This window comes from Sarcophilus harrisii, chromosome 4 (genome assembly GCF_902635505.1).
Source record: "Sarcophilus harrisii chromosome 4, mSarHar1.11, whole genome shotgun sequence".
NCBI classification, from domain to species: domain Eukaryota; kingdom Metazoa; phylum Chordata; class Mammalia; order Dasyuromorphia; family Dasyuridae; genus Sarcophilus; species Sarcophilus harrisii.
The window spans coordinates 237,474,460-237,489,505 of NC_045429.1; the positions used below are offsets into that span (position 1 = coordinate 237,474,460).

At 35.1% G+C, this 15,046-nt stretch overlaps 1 protein-coding gene across 23 annotated transcripts in view; it reads right to left on the reverse strand.

Annotated features, from left to right (window-relative positions):
- Positions 1 to 15,046, reverse strand: part of RIMS1 (regulating synaptic membrane exocytosis 1) — a 695,397-nt gene that overhangs the window by 250,339 nt on the left and 430,012 nt on the right. Inside the window, exon 1 of one of the 23 annotated variants that reach the window (XM_031964648.1) lies at positions 8,999 to 9,097. The exons of the other annotated variants lie outside the window; for them this stretch is intronic. Coding sequence (XP_031820508.1) covers positions 8,999 to 9,029 — 31 coding nt within the window. The 5' untranslated portion in view covers positions 9,030 to 9,097. Of the gene's footprint in view, positions 1 to 8,998; positions 9,098 to 15,046 lie in introns of those variants that run through there. 23 annotated transcript variants of the gene reach the window in all.

Genomic DNA, 15,046 nt, shown 5'->3' on the forward strand with positions numbered 1-15,046 from the left:
AAATTTAGAGTCATGCCCCAACTAGTAAATGATCAAAAGATATGAACTATACCCCAAAACTATAAAATCATGCATATTTTTTGATCTAACAATAATACTATTAAACATGAATCCCAAAAGAGATTTTTTAAAAAGAAAAAAGACTTATATGTATAAGTATATTTATATCAGCTCTTCTCAGGGAATAAATTGGAAAGTGAGGGCATGCCCAACAATTGGGGAATGGCCGAATAAATTATATATGTCATTAAGGTGGAATATTATTGTTATATGAGAAATTATGAGTAGGATTATTTCAGAAAGTCCTCCATGAACTCAAGCAAAATGAAATTTATGGTGTACAAAGTAACAGCAATGTTCTGGGATGTTCAGTTGTTAATCAATTTGCTATTCTCTTAATACAATGATCCATGACTACTCTCAAGGACTTATTACAAAAAAAAACAATCCATATCCAGAGAAAGAACTGATTGTGTGTGAATATAGATAGAAGCATTCTCTCTCTGTCTCTGTAATTGAAGAGTGAAATGTCACAGGACAGAAAATTGGTGTCATGATAAAAATCACTTGGATTCTATTTCTACCTCTGACATAAAATGGTTGTGGGACTCAGGGTAAAAATATAATTGTTTAGTTCTGCAGACACTACAAAGCAGAAGTCAGTCTACATTGGTACAAGGAGCTTCTTCTTTGGGAGTTCTGATCAAAAAGATCTGGTAAAGAAAAAACAGATCTGGTTAAAAAACAAAAGTCTGAATTGTCCTGATTTTACCTTAAGTTCCTAACAATTTGTCAATGACAAAGATATTTGATGATGGCAGTAATGGTCCTGGTGATGGTGAGATGGTGATAATGTTGATTTTCCTGAAAATAGACATCAGTACATATTAAGGCATATGTTTAGCTCTTTTTTTTCAATCTAAAATTAATGTAAAGTCTTTGTCTACCTCTTTATGAAGTGGGTGATGGCAGCTGTCTATTTCTAAAAATCTGACTTGCTTCCTTTCCCAACTCTCCTACAATGTGATATAGAATTTTATTGCAGATTCTGACAACTTCTTTGGTGCTTGGGAGTGTTTTACATAGTTCATGGACAAAGAAAAACATAGAGAGAAAGTTCCCTCTTCATTGGTTTCCTTGTAAAAAGTGTTTTTTGACCTGAAAGGGAAATTTATGCTCAAGGCATTCATCCCTATAACCCCTCCCCCCCAAAAAATTAACTTGTATTTCCTTTGTCCATATTTTGTAATATATATATATATATATATATATATATATAAATGTGTGTGTATATATATATACATATATATATATATAAATGTACACACACACATATATACAGATATATGTGTATTGTGTGTGTTTATGTATGTATATATATGTGTGTATATATATATATATATATAATTTTCCCTAAGTAGAATATAAGCTCCTTGAGGACTGAAACTGTTTTCTTTTTTGTTCTTTCTTCCCCTAGCAATTATAAAAAATACTTATCAAGTTGAACTGAATTGAAGAATTTGAACTTTTTAGAGTAATATATAACATTTTTTTTTCTATTTCCCTATGTATCCATTATCAAAAAGTATTGAGGAAATGGGGCAAGCTTGTCTTTGGTACATGAATACTGATTCTAATTCACTGCACATCAATATGAAAATTAATCAGGCTGTCCAAGCACTTAGCATATTATTTCACATAGTAAGTAGCATGTGACACAAAAAGCTATTTCAACAAAAAGAGGAACAGTCTATTCTCAGTGACATATTCAGAGCTTCAATATGGATAGCCTTGAGAATTAGACATGATCTACAGTATAGATGGAGAACAACTAGGTGGCATAGTGGATAGAACACCAGTACTTGAGTTAGGAAGACTCATCTTCAAATCTGGACTTAGACACTTGTTAGCTATGTGACTGGGCAAGTCACATTTGCTTCAGTTGCCTTATCTGTAAAATAAGCTGGAGAAGGAAATGGCAAAGCCACTCTAATATCTTTTACAAGAGAACACAAAATAGGTGTGGGTGAACCCTGAAACTGTCTAGTCTCTCCTTTGGAAGAGGCCCAAGGGGGAATGACATAAATTGAGATCTTTTGAGGGGACCGGATGTGAATCCCCTTCAGGGAATCCCCAGACCTTGGGAAAAGCCTGCAAATTCCCAATTAGTCAATTGGAGTTCTTGGTCAATCACCCTCCGTTGCCATAAACTGAGATCTTTTGGGAGTCCAGAAACTGTAACCCCTTTGGGGAGTTCCCAGACTTCAGGAAAAGCCTTCAAACTCCCAGTTAAGTGATTTTATTCAATTGGAGATCTCTGTCTGATGGTCCTCTGTTGATTAGTCCAGATAGCTCCCAGCCCTAGGACAAAACTTATCCCATATAATCATGATGGTCAATCCATCTCTGCCAAATTCCTAATGAGAAGTTTTGCCTACTAAGAAAGCTTCCTTCTTAATGAGCAATAAAATTCTCTTTTCTTGCCACACAGATTTCGGATCTGTGAATTCTTTCACACTGGGCTTGCCCAGACTAGAGGGGATTCTGCACTCCAATTCTCACACCTTTTCACTACCACTAATTTCATCATTTGCACCTCATCATTTTGGTTCCCTGACTAGGAATCTTAGGACCAGTTTCTAAGAAACTGGAGGAGGTAAAGCCTTTTTGGTTGTCTATTCTATAGCTAGGACACTCAAATACTAGGGAAGATTTGAGTTGTTGGAGTTTAACACTAGAACAGAATTCTCTCAGGGATGCTCAAATGGGAATTCCTGCATTATTTGATAAAAGTCCCCTTAATCAGGGCACATTTTGTCTCTATCTCTAGAGACATCTAGAGAAGGAGGAGATGCTATAGAATCAGAAAAACTAAGGTTTGTGGCAAAATGGGACAAAACACCTCTGTTTCTAAGGATCCTTCCTTAGGAAGTCTGTTAAAAAACAGAAATAAATTTGGCTTGAAAGATCTAAAAATTAAAAATCTTAAAATAAAACAGCATTGCAAGATGCTGTTTAAACTTGCTGGAAGGAAATCAAACTCCCTCCTTTCTGCTCCTCTAGAACCTCTATGCAGTCCTTATCTGGAGACTTCTGGATCTCTTTTACAACAGGATCTTGTCTGGCAATATCTCTTTAACTCTATTTCTCTCACTGAAACCAAATTATGAGGCTGCCAATACCCCATACCTCAGTCCTTATCCTACAAAGAATGGGACTCCCTTTCTCCTGATTTAGCTTCATTCAACCACTTTTATTCAGGAACCTAATCCAGCTACCCCTTCTAAACTCTGCCCCTTGAGAGAAGTAGCAGACTCAGGGTAAAAATGTCCTTTTCAACGTCAGATCTTTCCCAAATAAAAGAAAGACTAGGCTGGGATTCTGAGGACCCTGTAAAGTATATTGGGGGGTTTAAGGCCATTATTGGCCTCCAATTTGATCTTTCCTGGGGGCATGCTTATATCATTATCTCTTCCTGTTGTACCATAGAGGAGAAAAAGAGGATCTGGAATCTAGCCCAAAAATTTGGGGATGACATGCTGCCTCCTCCTCTTCTGGTCAATACTCCCAGGGGCTATTGTTGTACCTGTCTCAGACCCCAGGTGGAACCTACCAAGAAGGGAGTAGAAATAGATAGAAAAGGGATCATGTCTTAACCTGCCTCACTGAAGGCATGAAGAGGGGAATTAAGAAGCAGGTTAATTATGACAGACTTAGGGAGATCACCTAAGGAGCTGAGGAAAATCCTGCCCTCTTTCTGGGCTGCCTTATAAAGGCCCTAAGAAAATACATGAATCTGGATCCCACTTCTCCAGAGGGGACCACTGTCTTCAGCATGCATTTTATTAACCAATCTGCCCCAGATATATGAAGGAAACTGCATAAGTTAGCCTTGGTCCCTCAGACTCCCATGACCCAACTGTTAAAAATGGCTTTTGGAATTTTAACAACAGAACTGAGCTGCAGCAGAAGAGGAAGATCCCAGGGCCAGATCAAGAAATAACAAGCAGACCCACACTTTGGCTGCTGACATTGCCAGGAACTACAGAGGTTCATGCTTTAGATGTCATGGAAACTGTGTGAGGAAACCCTCCAGTCCTTGTCATGAGTTCAAGCAGGAGGAGCACTAGAGGAGGGACAGCGTACAGGGGATGAGCTGTCCCCTCCTCCCCCCAGTGCCCAAACTCCTTAGGGCTTGGTCAAGCTCCCACTTGCCCTACCATGACATCGACATTGGAATCCTGGCTATCTCTGGATGTGACCAGTAGGACCACTGAATTTCTTTTGGCTATGGGAAGGACTTCACTCTGGTCTCTCTTATTCCTCCCCTAAGAGAGTGAGGATTGCAGGGGAACTTAAGAACTTTCTTAAGACCTCTCTTCTGTCTTGCCAATTTGATGATCTGTCATTTAAATAATCATTTGTTATTATTCCCTCCTATCCTGCCCCCTTGTTGGGGGTGATTTAATGGTAAAATTGGGGACCCAATTTTCTCTTCTCAGATCTCCAGATGGTCTTTTTGTACTGCTCCCAAAGCTGTCCCATATTTCCTCTGAAACCTGGGAGGAAATAGATTTCTCTACTCCAGCCTCAGCCAGGATTGAGAGATTTCTTAAGCAAGACGTTTAGTTAGAGATTTAAGAGCCACTGCAGTCTTATCTTGATTTGCAATCCTGACAGGTAGGGCCAAGTCCTGGGCGATCCCAGACTGGTCGTTCATTTCTCTGAAAAACTGGATGCTTATATCCTTATATCCCTTCCTATAATTCACAGGAAAAAAGAAACCCTTGCAGAAGAAAGGAGGTACATCCTTTGTCCCTCTGGCTGGTTTCAAACACCCTCAAACCAACTCTTAATCCCAGAGGCAAGTCAGTGGAAACTGATCTTTGGCCTCTATCAGGCCACACACCTGGAGAGAAATGCTCTTCAGTGCCTAGTGAAATGCATTTTCACTGGTCACAAGCTTGGAGACCTCCCCCTCTCCTGCATCCTGTTCAGAAAAGGGACACAACCCAGGGGAAGATTGGCAAATAGACTCTAAGAAAATGCTCTCTTGCAGGGGGTTTCAAACTGCTTTCTTTTTGTTAACATCTTTACTAACTGTATAAAAGTTTTTCTTTGCAGGACTGAGAAGGCTCTGGAGGCCTCATGGCACTTGCTAAACCTGCCTAGCTCCTTGCAGAAACAAATCCCGTGAGTACTCTAGAGAAAGAAGGGTGAACTGTGTGCTTCTTTCTCTCATTCTCACTCTTCTGCCTACCTTTTTCTTACTCCAATGATGAGAACTTTTGCTCCTAGCATTTTCTCTCCTACTTTTCTTGACTGTCATTCTATGGCCCCTGCCAGCAGTTAACTTCTTAGCATTCTATGGCCCCTGCCAGTACTTAACTCCTTTTTAGCCTTTCAGTTAGGGAGCTCATGGGCAGTGGAGGCATTCAGCATTGTTTGGTGGGCTATCAGTACTCTTAAAGCAGCCCACAGAGGGGACCTGATGAGTTTTTTTTGCAAAGGCCCCATTCCCAAATGTCACCATCTCCACCCTGGATGAAACCTCACTTTTAATCAACTACTGAGATTTGTTTCCTCTAGGCTTCCAGCTGCGAATTTTCAACTGCTCCTTCAGCCTGGAGCTCATGAGATGACTGACTGGGAAACACAATACTCCTTAGATGCTGCTACCTTCCCTTCCTGGCCTGAAGCCCCAGTGAACTTAGGGACAGCTCTATGACCCTTGTCATCTTGAAACAGCTACGGAAGATGAGAACTTTGTCCCTTTACCCCAAATGAATTTGGGGGGATTCTTTAGACTGCTTGAGAGAGGAAATGATAGGGGTGAACCCTGAAACTGTCCAAACTCTCTTCTGGAAGAGTCCCAATGTGGGATGACATAAACCGAGATCTTTTGGGGGGACCGGATGTAGATCCTCTTCAGGGAGTTCTCAAACCCTGGGAAAAGCCTTCAAACTCCCAGTTAAGTGAGTTTATTCAATTGGAAATCTCTGTATGATGGTTCTCTACTGATTAGTCCAGATAACTCCCAGCCCCAGGACAAAACTTATCCCATATAATCATGATTTGTCAATCTATCTCTGCCAAATTCCTAATGAGGAGTTTTGCCCACTAAGAAAGCTTCCTTCTCAGTGAACAATAAAATTTCCTTTTCTTGCCAAAACAGATTGCAGATTTGTGTATTCTTTTGCATTGGACCTGCATCGACCAGAGTGGATTCACCACCCCAATTCTCACACCTCTTCACTACCACTAATCTCATCAGGGTCATGAAGAACTGAACACAACTAAAATAACTGAAAAAAAAAAATAAGCAGTCTGGATGTCCCTGGTAGAATTATCTGAACTTCTATAATAAATCTGTGACTTGTCCACTCTTTCAAATTCTGCTTAGTATTAGGCTCAAGAAAAAGAGAGCTCTTCTATGGAACTCAACATTGCCAACTCAACTAAGATTTTCCATTTTTTCTATTTTCTAAAGTTAAACAGCAAATCTTTTGCATGCACAAAGAGGCTTGAGAAAAGTAGACTCTTAAAGGATATTTGTCAAAACATAGTCTGAATATCTAAATCCATTTTATTTTTACAATGCTTCAAGGGGGAAGGAGATACAATGTAATATAGTACTAGAATCTAAATGCTAAACAGAATTTTTCAATCAAAATACTCTGAGAGCTGCTTGAATAAAAAGCACAGTTTCAATCTCTGTGTTCATTGTTTAATCTTGAATAAAATAGGAAACCACTGTATTCCAATTTTCCTATTATTCTTATTACTAAATATTTATATGATGATTTGCTATCATTTTATTCTTTACAAAATCCTCTGAGCTTCTAATGTCTATTTAATAAAGGAAGGCAACTGAGATTTAAAAAGATTAAATGACTTTGGTCACTTAGCTTTGCACTAATATCAGAACTATGTATCCTATCTACAAATTAGAACAATAGTGATGTTTACTAAGATTCTTAGAAAACTATTCGAGAAATTCTCTAAAAATGCAATTTTCCTTGTAATTTATATAAATCTGCTTATCAAAATTACCCTGTGACCTCAAATATTAATCTCAATTTTTGCTTAAAGAGGGAAAAGGATGCGTTTAACCTAGAAGTACTGATAAAAAATGCAAATTCTATCATTTTCCTTCTGTAAGCAGAAAGAATTCCCATAAATTTAGAGAGGAAGGGCTCTGGAATACCTCAGATACTGTTTTAATGACAAAAGGTAAAAATAATACACCACAGTCAGGATCAATTACTGAAAAATAGATAAAATCAATCAAATTTAGTTGTAGATGTTGTTGCATATTCCCGACCTATGAAATAATTAACCTGAAAAAAACTATGCTAACACAGGCATAATATATGATGTATACATGTTATCACTGTTATTCACATGTTACAAGTTAACACTGCTTTCTTTCCTTCTACTGTTCATTTTAAAATTGAAATAATAACTTTAATTTATATAGGAAAAAAATACCCATTCTATAATGAGTAGTTGAGATTTAATTTTGTTTTGTCATAACAAGTGGGAAATAAAATTCCTCACTAATTATATAGCAGATTATCACCGGAAATATTTCCATGGAAACTATTTTGTGGCACTTAATTTATAGTTTTTAAAGTACCAGAATTAGTTGTGAAATATATGTTGGTGTCAGTATTCTGCTGTTTTGTTGCCTGCTGTCCCAGGCTAACTGCCTGGGATTCTATTTATCTTCTTTCCTCCCTCCCTCTCTTCCTTCATTTCTCCCTCTCTTCTTCCTTCCTTCCTTCCTTCCTTTTTTCCTTCCTTCCTTCCTTCTTTCCTGAAGTGACTTACTCAAGATCACACAGTTCAAAAGTACACATTCTTAAATCTAACTCATGTCCTTGACTCTAAAGCTATTGTCCCCTCCCCACCCCCAACTGGGCAATGCTGCCTACATATAAAAGTAATGTTTAGGGATGGAAAAAACCCAAATACTACTATTGAGTTTGAGTCTCTCCATTCTGAAAGATAAGTACTATTGGAATGAACTGAAAAAGGTATAAGAAACACATCCAAATAACCATATATTGGATGGGATATTTGTTCTTCAATTCTCTGTTGACCTGACTCCATAGATACCTTCAATTAGGGAAGAATGGACTAGTTAAGATCCATCTGAATATCAATGCCTAAAAGAACTTTATAGATTACTTACCATACTTAAGTAAGAATTTCCTGACATCTAGGAAATCCCAATAAAATTAAGCAAGGCAGGATGATATAGTGAATGGCTCAATGAACTTGTAGTCAGGAAGACCTTTCAGATCTCATCTCAATTGTATCATAATTATATGACATTAGGCAAATCTCTTAATCTCTCAATTTCTTTATCTGTTTAAAAAAAAAAAAGCTGGAGCATGTACCTAAGGGGTAGACTCAATGACCTTGAAAATCTGTTCTAATTCTCTAAATCTATGTTATTATGATCCTAAGTTTTCCATTCAAATAACAGGAATAAAAAAATAGTTTAAATCTCTGGATAAAAATATACATATATGTGTGAGAATATATTTAGACACATGTACAAATATATTTGTGTATATATAATATCTAAGGCCATAAATGTAAGGTTAAAATAATTAATAAAGCATAATAGCAAGTCATAGATGTATGACCCACTTTGGAGCTTAGTTCCCGCCTTAAAGAAAAAGGAAGTTAGAATAGCTAACATTTGAAATTCCTTATGAAGATCTATGATTCCATATAAATCTATGAATATCTATATCTATATTTCTATATGTATATGTGTGTATATATATATATATGAATGTACATGCCAGACTTAGAAATAAAGAATCCAATCTACATGGGTATAGAATAGTTAATTGTGCTCTACAAATCACTAATTTAACAAGCTAGCTAGAGACTCTTTTATACACCATGTCCACATAAAAAGAAGAATTTGGGAAGTGCTGTACACAGGGTATAAATATTTAACTGCAACTTTCCAACTGACCAGGCTTCCACATTGACACTGAGTATTCCATTCACGTGGGAGAACAGGTTGTCACGTGCAAAGCCTCGGAATAACCAGCCAGGAAACCCTGTGGAAAAAATTGGGGTTTATTTGTTTTCATTGTTTGGGGACTTGATATTAACCACAGGCTTATGAAATTGTAGTGCTGGTCATGTTCTCAGCAGAGACATTAAAGAAACCACATGAGATGTAAATCATCTTTAATAAAGGGAGATGCCAGTCTTTATCAAGACCTCACACCCAAGCAACACATCTTACAGACACTGACAAAACATCATATCTTACAACAGTAATTTTGAATGTCAAATGAAGTTCTCCTAGACTTCCATATTCCAGAGACATGGAAATGAAAACTGTGAAGACTATTATATTGTTGTGAATTAGTTACCTAATTCCAAGGTTACAAAGGCAAATAATGAAAAAGAGAAACTGCAAGGGTGTAAAGAATGGTCAGGAAGTATACACATTGCCCAGCACTGATCATTATTTCTCAAAAATAAATGAAAGAATAAAACATGGAAAATGAATCATCCTCATCTTAGCAACTGAATTCTGAGAATTCAAAAGCTTTGAGAAATGATGCTTTGTGAATGTTAGTAACATTAAAGTTTCTTTCTTCTGATATGCTAATAAAAAAAATTCAAGCTTGAATATATAATCCTTTTAGGTCAGATTTGCCCTAACTTAGAAGAAGAAACTATGTGAACCACTCACCCCACCCCACCCCACCCAAAAAATTACAAAGAAAAAAATTCAGAAATTTTTTCAATTTTCTTTAATATTCATTAACTTGGAGAAAATGGATATTTATTAAGATGCTTAAGATAAGTTATGGAAAACTAAATTGCATCTATGGTCATCTTAAACAATTATGTGCAATAGTAGAAATTAATTAAGGAAACTTAATTAGGTGGCTAGATGATACAGTGATTAGAGCACTAGACCTGAGTTCAAATTTGGACAGTTACTAGCTATGTAACCTTTGAATACCTCAATTTTTTTCACTTGTAAAATGGAATTAAAATAAAAGAACCCATCTTTCACAGTTGTTTTGAGGACTTAATGAGATAATATTTATAAAGTACTTTGCATACCTTAAAACATGATTCAACTGCTAGTTGTTATGAACTACAGATTTCTAAATAAGGAAAACTGTATAGAGTGGTAGAAAAAATTGGAAGAAAAAGGCTAATTGTATTCATTATTAAAAGATCTGCTATTTACTTACTAAGAAGTATTTCTTATATGGAGGCAGATCAAAATACTTTGCAACTTAATAGATAGCCTTAAGTTGCTGTGACCAAAAGAATTCAAACCTATCTTGTCCAAACTTGTAAAAGGACCTCTCTGATTTTAGATAAACTGGTCAACAGACATAAAGTACATTTTATGGTCCCATATAGAAGTCTTTCCAATTTGGTAGTACCTGACAAAACTTTACTTAATATAGCTATTCAGTGTGCTAAGGCTGGAGAAACAAAAACAAAATAAATAAATAAAAATTACAAAAGCTTTCTCAAAGAGCTTACATTCTACTGAAGAACTACAGGAAGTACACAGATAAGTAAAACAAAGTGAATTGAGAAGAGAAAATATGTAGTCAAATCTGTGGTTCTGCTAAGGATTGACAAAGGTATTAGCACTTTAAGACTTAATCTAGGGAAGCTAAAAAGTAAAAGAGAGTGAAATGTAGGTCTGCAAAAGCAAAGAAAACGAAGAAAGATCATTCTTGAAGAACTTAATGTGACTGAATAGGAAGGCTCATAGAAACTGGTTTTTAAAAATTTAAAAGTTGATTTGAAGAATTTAATTTGAAGAATTTAACTCTCCTTCCCCTCAAAAAAGTTCAAACATGTTGGCATGATCGAAACTTCTTTTATGATCCCAGAAAAAAGAATTACCTACTCAATGAGAGCCAGAACAACACTTTTCAGTTAAATTCTGTCTCTGATTCATATCAGCTTTTTGACCATAAATGCATATTAATTGCAACACAGTACAATAAAGGAAGCAACAGATTTAGAATGGGGGGGAAGGGGGATAAGAATAAATTATATCTTACTATCCAGATAATCCATATAACCCTTGTAATCATTCTGGATTTCAATTTTTCATCTACATAAAGAAGTTAGACCTAAATGACTTCCAAGGTCCCTTCCAACTCTAAATGTAAGAACATCTCTAAATCTTATCTGTAAATAGGTATAATAATACTATCTACCTCACAGGATTGTTGGACTGTGTGAAGCTAATATAACCAATTTATACAAATTACCAAATTTAAAAAGCTATACAGGTTTTAGTTGTTTAATAAAACTTTTAGGATGTAGGACAAAAAAATATAATAATTGGTATTTATAATAACTAGTCCTAGTTATATAAAAAAAAAATTAAACCATTTTTTAGTATATTTTGCCCCCAGGTATCAAAATCAGAGGAATATGTCAGCACTTGTAACCTGCCACCAAGATTAACAAGCTGTCCTTAGCATTTAGTTAAAAGGAATAATTAATTGAAATCAGAAGTTTCCAGAAAATATAGAGATGCTACATGTAATCCTTTGGTACCTTCCTACCAAATCTTACCTACCCATGTATCTTTCCGGCACAGGTACAAAAAAAAATAGCTAATTCTGGTTGAGGCAAAAATATCAAGTGTTTTGTGTGTGTGTGTGTGTGTGTGTGTGTGTGTGTGTATGTGTGTGTGTGTGTGTGTGCATACAGAAGCAATTTTTTCCCTTGCCTGGGGCACATTAATGTTTTCTCTTATTCTGATATTCTTTACTTAGTCATATATCTACCAATTTTGTGTAAGGACTCAAATCCAGCTATTCAAAATTACTTATTCCCTATAGGTTCTAACTAATTGGTGTGTTGGTGGAATACAACAAGAGTATAGTTTAGTGATACATTATTTCGACCTAAATAATAAAGAATTATGTTATCAAAGGTCTTAACAGAGATAACCTACATTTGTAGTAACGAAAGATGTATTTATTATAAAAGGCATATCATCTGGGTAGTGCAGTGGTTACAGCATTGTATTTGGAGTCAGAAAGATCTGAGTTCACCCTCCTTCACATTTACTAGCTGTGTGACTTTGGGCAAATGATTAAACCAGTCTGCCTCCATTGCTTTTTCTGTAAAATGGAGAAAATAATAGCATCCACCTCCCATGGTTGTTGTGAAGATAAAATGAGATAATATTTGCAAAGTTCTGAAAAAGTCTTAAAGTGCTACAATTCTAGATATTACATCTTTCCCCACAAATACCTCAGGAATAAATTATGGCAAGTAATGGAAGGATTGAGTGGAAAGAAGATGTCATATATTTTTCCTCATATTATTCTAGACATGGAATACTCATATAGAAGAGTTTTCAAGTTCTAAAATATTTTAACCAAAGTAATATCTGAATTTCAAATAAAGAGAATACAGTAATGATATGTAATGGAGCTGTCAAAGTGTCAAAAAATGAAATGTTTATTTTAAAAGAAAGCTAACAAGTCAGCTCTCTTCCTAAGAAACATTAATCAGTTACAATCTTATTATCATGAAGTTTTCACTGAATCACTCTTTGTGCTACTCTAAGAAAAAAGAAACTGCTTATATTGACAATGATTGCAGTAATATTAAAATGACTATTATAATATGAATATCTGTTACATTTGTACATCACAATTCCCTCAATGACACTGATATCTTTTCCATCCAAGAGGGCACTGATGTTTCATACAGATACAGAAAAAAATAATCTTCCTACCCTACATTGAAATAAAAAAAAATCTTCTAATGACGGATACAGATCACATCAGTATAACTAAATTAAACAGATGACAGCATAGCCTATTCAATCATTCTGCTTGTCTGAACAATGATCTCAGATCATCACATGAGCAATCTAATTGATTTCTGCACAGTAAATCTTGAAGATTATCCTAAATACCAATTGACCAAACTGGGACTGATTTGGTTTGAAAAATACACCTTCCATAATCTCTGGCATGTATTAGATGTTTAGTAGGTATTAATTGGATGAATAAAGAATGCATGTTTTATTATTATAGTACTGTCTACATTAGTACATGAGGTGTCATTTGTAACAAATTTTAATGAAGACAGTTGAATCTATGAACATATTTTATTCATATACAAATTAAAGTTGATACTGTGATATACATTTCAATGATTATAAATGGAAAATGTCAATCAAAAGAAACTGATTGTTTTCATTTCATTCCATAGAAAAATGAACAGAGGTTTTAAAATATAAAATATTTTTTATTCACTTAGAATTGTATTTCAAATCTTCCTGGACCATGGGATCAGTGATGGTCTTGGATCTCAAGTAGCAAAACAGCATGTAAAAAATGTTGGACTTGGAATAGGGAGAATATAAATTCAACTTTTGCCCTGGTCCCTTTCCAGTTCTATATTCATAAGTAAAACATTTAACCTCAATGAGCCACAGATGATTCTCAAAGAAAATATCTTAAAGAAGGGCTTCCATCTACTTGGATGGAATTATGGGTACTTGATATGTCACAAAATATTATAAAAATATTTGCATATTGTTTTAAGTTTGCCAAAAACTTTATATATTTCATTTGATTCTCCCAAAAACCCTGTGAGGGAGATGCAATTATTAGCTTTGTCTTATAAATGAGAGGAGTTAATTGGCTTTTTAAGGGTACAAATCAGATTTTCCTGCTTCCAGTCCAAGCTTCTATCCATCACACAATCTAGCTATATTCATTTTGTTCATTTTTTTTACTGTTGTGAAATAATCTTGCATCCATCTTAGAAATTCTATTTGGATTTTTGCTGTCCATAAGGATTTTTCATTTAAACATGATATTATTAGTTTTATCACCCTCAGGTAGATACTGTAGCTTCTACTTCTTTTCTATTACAGTAGCACTCAGTCTTTTTTATCTCAGGACTCCTTTATAATCTTAAAAATTGTTGAGGATCCCTCCACAAAGAGCTTTTGTATATGTGGGTTACATCTACTAAAATTTAACCCATTAGAAAATTAAACATTTTAAAATATTAATTAAAATAGTCTAACTTTATATAAGACTGGAAAGGATCTTTGGAATCTCTCTGAGGTCCTTAGACAATTTACTGACAAACATTATCCTAGTAATGATGTCAAACTTAAATAGGAATGGATCCATGAAAGCCATACAATGATTTAGAAAACCACAAGTTAACGGTAATCCATGTTTTATTGTATTGTTACTCATTTTGTTAAATGTTTCACAATTATATTTTAATTTGGTGTACTATGGATTTGTGGCTCCTAGACATCTTCTAAAATTGGACCTGCTAGTACGTATACACACACACACACACACACACACACACAATCCTTTGCTGAGGAGGACCACTTAAAAGTTTTGTTATTTTGTGAGCCAAATTATGCATACAGATATACTCTCAAGTTGAGTGGGTCACCAAATGACTACTGACATCTAAATATGAAATCTTGTTAATTTAGGGCTTAAAAGGAACTTAAAGATTTAAACATAGAAGGAATTAAGAGATTACCTTATTCAACTTTTTCATTTTATAGACAGGCAAATTTTAATAAGAGAGAAATGACTTGCTTTAGATCACATAGCTAGTAAGTGCCATAGTCATGATTTTGGAGTCAATGTTTTATGAATGAAAATAACAGTAGTTTTAGGAATAAAAGATATGGTTTAAATCCTTGTTTCAATATTTACTACCTCTACAATTTTGGGGAAACAACAATCTCTCTGTGCATCCAATTTTTTTATCTGTAAATTGAAAGACTTGGACTAAATATTTTCTGAAGTTCCTTACAATTCTGGGTCTAGGCTTTAATGATTCAAATCTAAACTCTCTGGGTGAAAGTCATAAAATATTTTCAAAATATGTAGCATAGTTTAGGGTCCATCTTCAGAATCTTAATTCAGACCCTCATTCTGTCTTCTCTAATTCATAACAACACATCCATGTCTGATCTAAAAGAGGAAATAGAATTAGGGTAATCAAGAAA